This window comes from Strix uralensis, chromosome 1 (genome assembly GCF_047716275.1).
Source record: "Strix uralensis isolate ZFMK-TIS-50842 chromosome 1, bStrUra1, whole genome shotgun sequence".
NCBI classification, from domain to species: Eukaryota; Metazoa; Chordata; class Aves; order Strigiformes; family Strigidae; genus Strix; species Strix uralensis.
This window is the reverse complement of record NC_133972.1, coordinates 119,425,382-119,429,516: the sequence shown is the minus strand read 5'-3', so window position 1 is coordinate 119,429,516 and position 4,135 is coordinate 119,425,382. Positions and strand designations below refer to the sequence as shown.

At 46.2% G+C, this 4,135-nt stretch overlaps 1 protein-coding gene across 1 annotated transcript; it reads left to right on the top strand.

Annotated features, from left to right (window-relative positions):
- The first annotated feature begins 2,188 nt into the window (after positions 1-2,188).
- LRRC30 (leucine rich repeat containing 30) lies at positions 2,189-3,226 on the top strand. The gene has a single exon (XM_074893355.1). It carries the CDS (start codon positions 2,330-2,332, stop codon positions 3,224-3,226), a length of 897 nt encoding a protein of 298 aa, XP_074749456.1. The 5' UTR covers positions 2,189-2,329.
- The last annotated feature ends 909 nt before the right edge of the window (positions 3,227-4,135 follow it).

Here is a 4,135-nt window from a genome sequence, read left to right as displayed (position 1 = left end):
TGGGGACGCACGTGTGAGCCCAGACACAGGGAGGGCTGCGGGCTGCTGGGCAGAGCTGCAGCAGATTCCTTGTTTCAGCACTGTGATTAAAAGAAGGGAAATGCCTAACTTCGTAAATGCTCCCTAAAAGGCTTTTTTCTTCCCTTTGGGTTTGCTGCTGCAGAAGGGAAGGCCTTGTTCAAGTCCATTTAAGCTGTCTGATAATAGGTGCATTTTTAAGAGCAGCTGGGCAAACAACCCAGAGTCAGAACTTGTGAGAGGCTCTCAGTTTTGCTTCTCCACCTGCTTGGGCTGAAGGGCCACATTTTAGCCTTAGGTCCCCCTGTCATGCAACGTCAAACCTGGCCCAAGGTTGGCACGCCGTTGGGTTTCCTCTCCCCCACTCAGCAGCTACTCTACAGCAGCAGGGTAACCTCTGCCACTCCAGGCAGCACATTTGGATGATGGTTAACAAGAACATGACTCAGAGCTTATGGCTGTGATGGGATTTAATATAATGTTTGTTTGTAAACTGACAAATATTGGCAAAAAGTGCTTGCAAGGGAGGGATCTGTGATTCTCAGTCAGGCTGCCAACCCACTCTAACCAAACAGCTTGTCCAGGCACTCAAGGGAATGCAGTATTTCAGTCTCAGGACTGCAATACATGCCCTGTTAAGGCACATGTTTTAATTGCATGGCTCACTCAGCTCGCCACCATCTCACACTTCTCGCTGTGGTCCTGGCTCCTCTCCTGTTGTAGGACCCCGCTCACCACCACAGCCGCAGGGATGCCCCCTTTCTCCCCTCTCCTCCCAAGCAGGTGCAGCTCTGTGAGGGACCCAAAACTGAAAAGAGACTGAGTGGTGCTTGGCAGTAAGAAGGGACTGTGGGGACTGACTCCAGAGAGACTGCTGGAATGCCCCAACTCCCAGCTGCAGCTTCATGCATACTCCTTTAGCATCTGAGCTCATGCAGGGTTTTAAGGTGATGCTCTCTGAAATGAGGTGGTGGGGAGGGTACACCCATCAACAAATCTCTCAGGCAGCAGCAAAGCACCTCCATCACCACAGATCCACTGGAGAGGAAAAGCCCTGAAAGACTTGTACTATTTACTGCAATTTTCACCTAGTTTAAATGGTGCCTGAAGTTTTTGCGTATCCTTTTCAGGGTCCCTTTCAGTTTAAACTCACTGCATATTCCTATAGCAATACAATTTCCTCTCATCATCAGAGCTAGCTTCAGCTGTTATCAGGTATTATTATACCTCACTGCTTCCTTCCTCTCCCATCAGTATTCCAGAGTTAAATGTCATCTATAGTTCAAGCTATTTGATTGCTGGTCCCCCTGTACCCCAGAAAAGCCCAGAAAGACAGGAAAGTTCCTGAGGAAAGGGACATCAAGTGGCTACATTTTCCACAATACAAAAGAACCGGACCCCAAAAATGTCACTGATAGATGTGAAAGTAGCACAGGACATTTAGGACAGAGTGATTTGGGCAGAAATGTGTGGTATGACTGCTCACACTTGGCTACGTGGGTAGCAAGCAATCATCCAAGTGGGCGCAGATACCACTGGAAAATGTCACTGCTGCAGTGAAGGTGGTACCCTTTCTGAAAAGAAAGAGGCCTATCCTCACCCAAAGGGAGCATAAAGCTAACACTTTTTACGAGCATTAACTTTTTCTTCTTTTTTTTAACTATACAGAAAACAAGGACTCACATGAAAAGTTTTTACCAGCATTTTTGCGGCAAGCAAAGTTTTCTGGTGGATTGGTAATTATTTCAGTGAAATGAGGAACGTCAAAATAAAAATGATTGTGAAAATATCTTTTAAATCTGAATTGAAATGATGGCTTCTTTGTTTGCTTGTTTTCTTCCGTAGCTTGCTTGTTTGTTTTTTGAAGTCACTCTTGTTAATTGTCCTGCAGCCATGGTATGTACAAGATAGCCAAGAAAGCTGACATGGTGAAGTTATATACAGCATCCTTGTGACCTTTTTGCAGTGAAGATACATATCTGTCCAATAAAGCCCAGGCCAAATGACAGTGACAGCTGCCTTGTGGCATTCAGTTTGAATTGAACAGGTTTGCTCATAAGTCAGGAGCAAGTATTTCATTACAGACTGTGCACCAAGACCAGCATAAGCCCCCAAAAGTGAAACTTTCCCTTAGCAGCTATGGAAACTACCCCAGTGGACTGAGGTGCACTTCACAGGCTCCTCCTCGTCTCCTTGCTTTGACTTTCCTGCCTCCTGCAAGCTGTCATCCTCTGTTGGCATTTGCATGTTAGTGTAGTACTTGCAAGGGAAGAAAACGTCGCTTCATCTCTCAGGAGGGATCCAGGGTGTTATGGGAACTGAGCACTCAAAGAACGAGGGCCAAAGGAGCATGGTTTTTCTGAGGAAAGGTCCAAAGTTGCCTGCATGGGAAGATGCTCTTCTCTCAGGGAAAGAACCCAAGTCACTGCTGAAACGGGGATTGCGTTATGTCAGCTTGAGCCTCATAATGAAAGGGATGACCAGCACACCTGACTTCTTGTGGGGACTGCCCGAGGTACAGAAACTGAACCTTTCACGTAACCAGCTGGTGGTGATTCCTCCTTCGCTGGGGAAACTGGACAGGCTTGTAGTGCTGAACTTGGGTGGCAACTGCCTTAAGTGTCTGCCTAAAGAGATTGGGTTGCTGAGGAACCTGAAGGTCTTGTTCGTCAATATGAACTGCCTGACAGAAGTGCCAGCAGAGCTCAGCTTGTGCAGAAAGCTGGAGGTTTTGAGCCTCTCACACAACTACATCTCACAACTGCCTTTGAGCTTCACCGACCTGACAAGTTTGAGGAAACTGAACCTCAGTAACAATCGCTTTGTGCAAATTCCGCTCTGCATTTTTGCACTGAGAAGCTTAGACTTCTTGCACCTAGGGTCCAACAGGCTTGAAAGCATTGCAGAGAGCGTCCAGTATCTGGTCAATCTGCAAATCTTTATTGTAGAGAATAACAACATACGCACCCTTCCACGGTCTCTCTGCTTCATCACTGCTCTGGAGTTACTAAATGTTGATTACAATGCCATACAGACTCTCCCAGATGAGCTCTACCTGCTGCGCCGGCTGCCACGCATCGCATGGAACCCAATGGACAAAGGCCTCCACATCGCCCACAACCCCTTGTCCCGGCCCCTGCCCGAGGTCGTCGAGGGGGGACTGGATGTCCTCTTCAACTACCTCAGGGAGAAAAAGGAGAACAACTGAGTTTCCGCTGATCTTGGGATTAAGCCTGTCATCAAGACTCAGTTGTATCAGAGCGCTTTCCTGCACAGGCATTTCCACTTCATAATGCTTGGATTTCGAAGACTGTGGATGGCTTTAGTAACGGTTGGAGGAAAGCAAGTAAAGTATGATGGTCTTGATTAAGTGTGTGAAGAGTAAACTTTCTAAAAATAGCCACCTCTATAACCTTCAGTGTTAGTGGGCTTGGGATTTTTTAGGAAAAAACCCAACAAACTTGTGATAAAATATTTGCTCTTCGTTTGACAGAAACAAATAAGGCAGACTGCTAGAAGTGCAGAAATGTGTATTTGCCAGCTATTAGGTTAAAGGAATATTAATATGAATTGCATTACTATATGTGATTGCACTTTAACTCCGGCTCACTTCTTCATACACAGATAAACCGCTACATAAACAAACACTGCTATCTAAGTGAATCTCAAGAAAAATGTTTAATTTACTTTTGGCAGTGAATATATCCTGAGCTATATTAGCTCACAGACAGTATATTACCAGCCAGTTCAATACCATTTGTTTACCCCACAGCTGTGCACTGGCCTCTATAAATTACAGGTGAAGAATCCTGTCAATGAGGCGATTTCCCAGTTCTTTGGAAGAAGACCCCAAAGTTCCCCAAAGCCTCTAGTTCCCCTCCTGAGACACACAGCCTTTCCTGCAGAGCCTCCTAGGATACCAACAGCAGTGCGACACATCAGCCAGGAGCAGCATCCACAGAAAGCAGAGAAACAAATGTGTGTCCTTATTCCCTCAAACAAAGGCTGTCAGATGAGGTTGCTCATTACAAGATGAACAACTGCACTCCATTCCCTTTCCCACATCCCTGCAATTGTAGCCGTGGAGTAACTTTACTCAGAGGGCAGTACCTCTCCT

What these genes read in the sequence shown, in the direction of transcription:
- LRRC30 (XM_074893355.1), top strand. Translation starts at nt 2,330, where the DNA reads ATGGGAACTGAGCACTCAAAGAACGAGGGCCAAAGGAGCATGGTTTTT.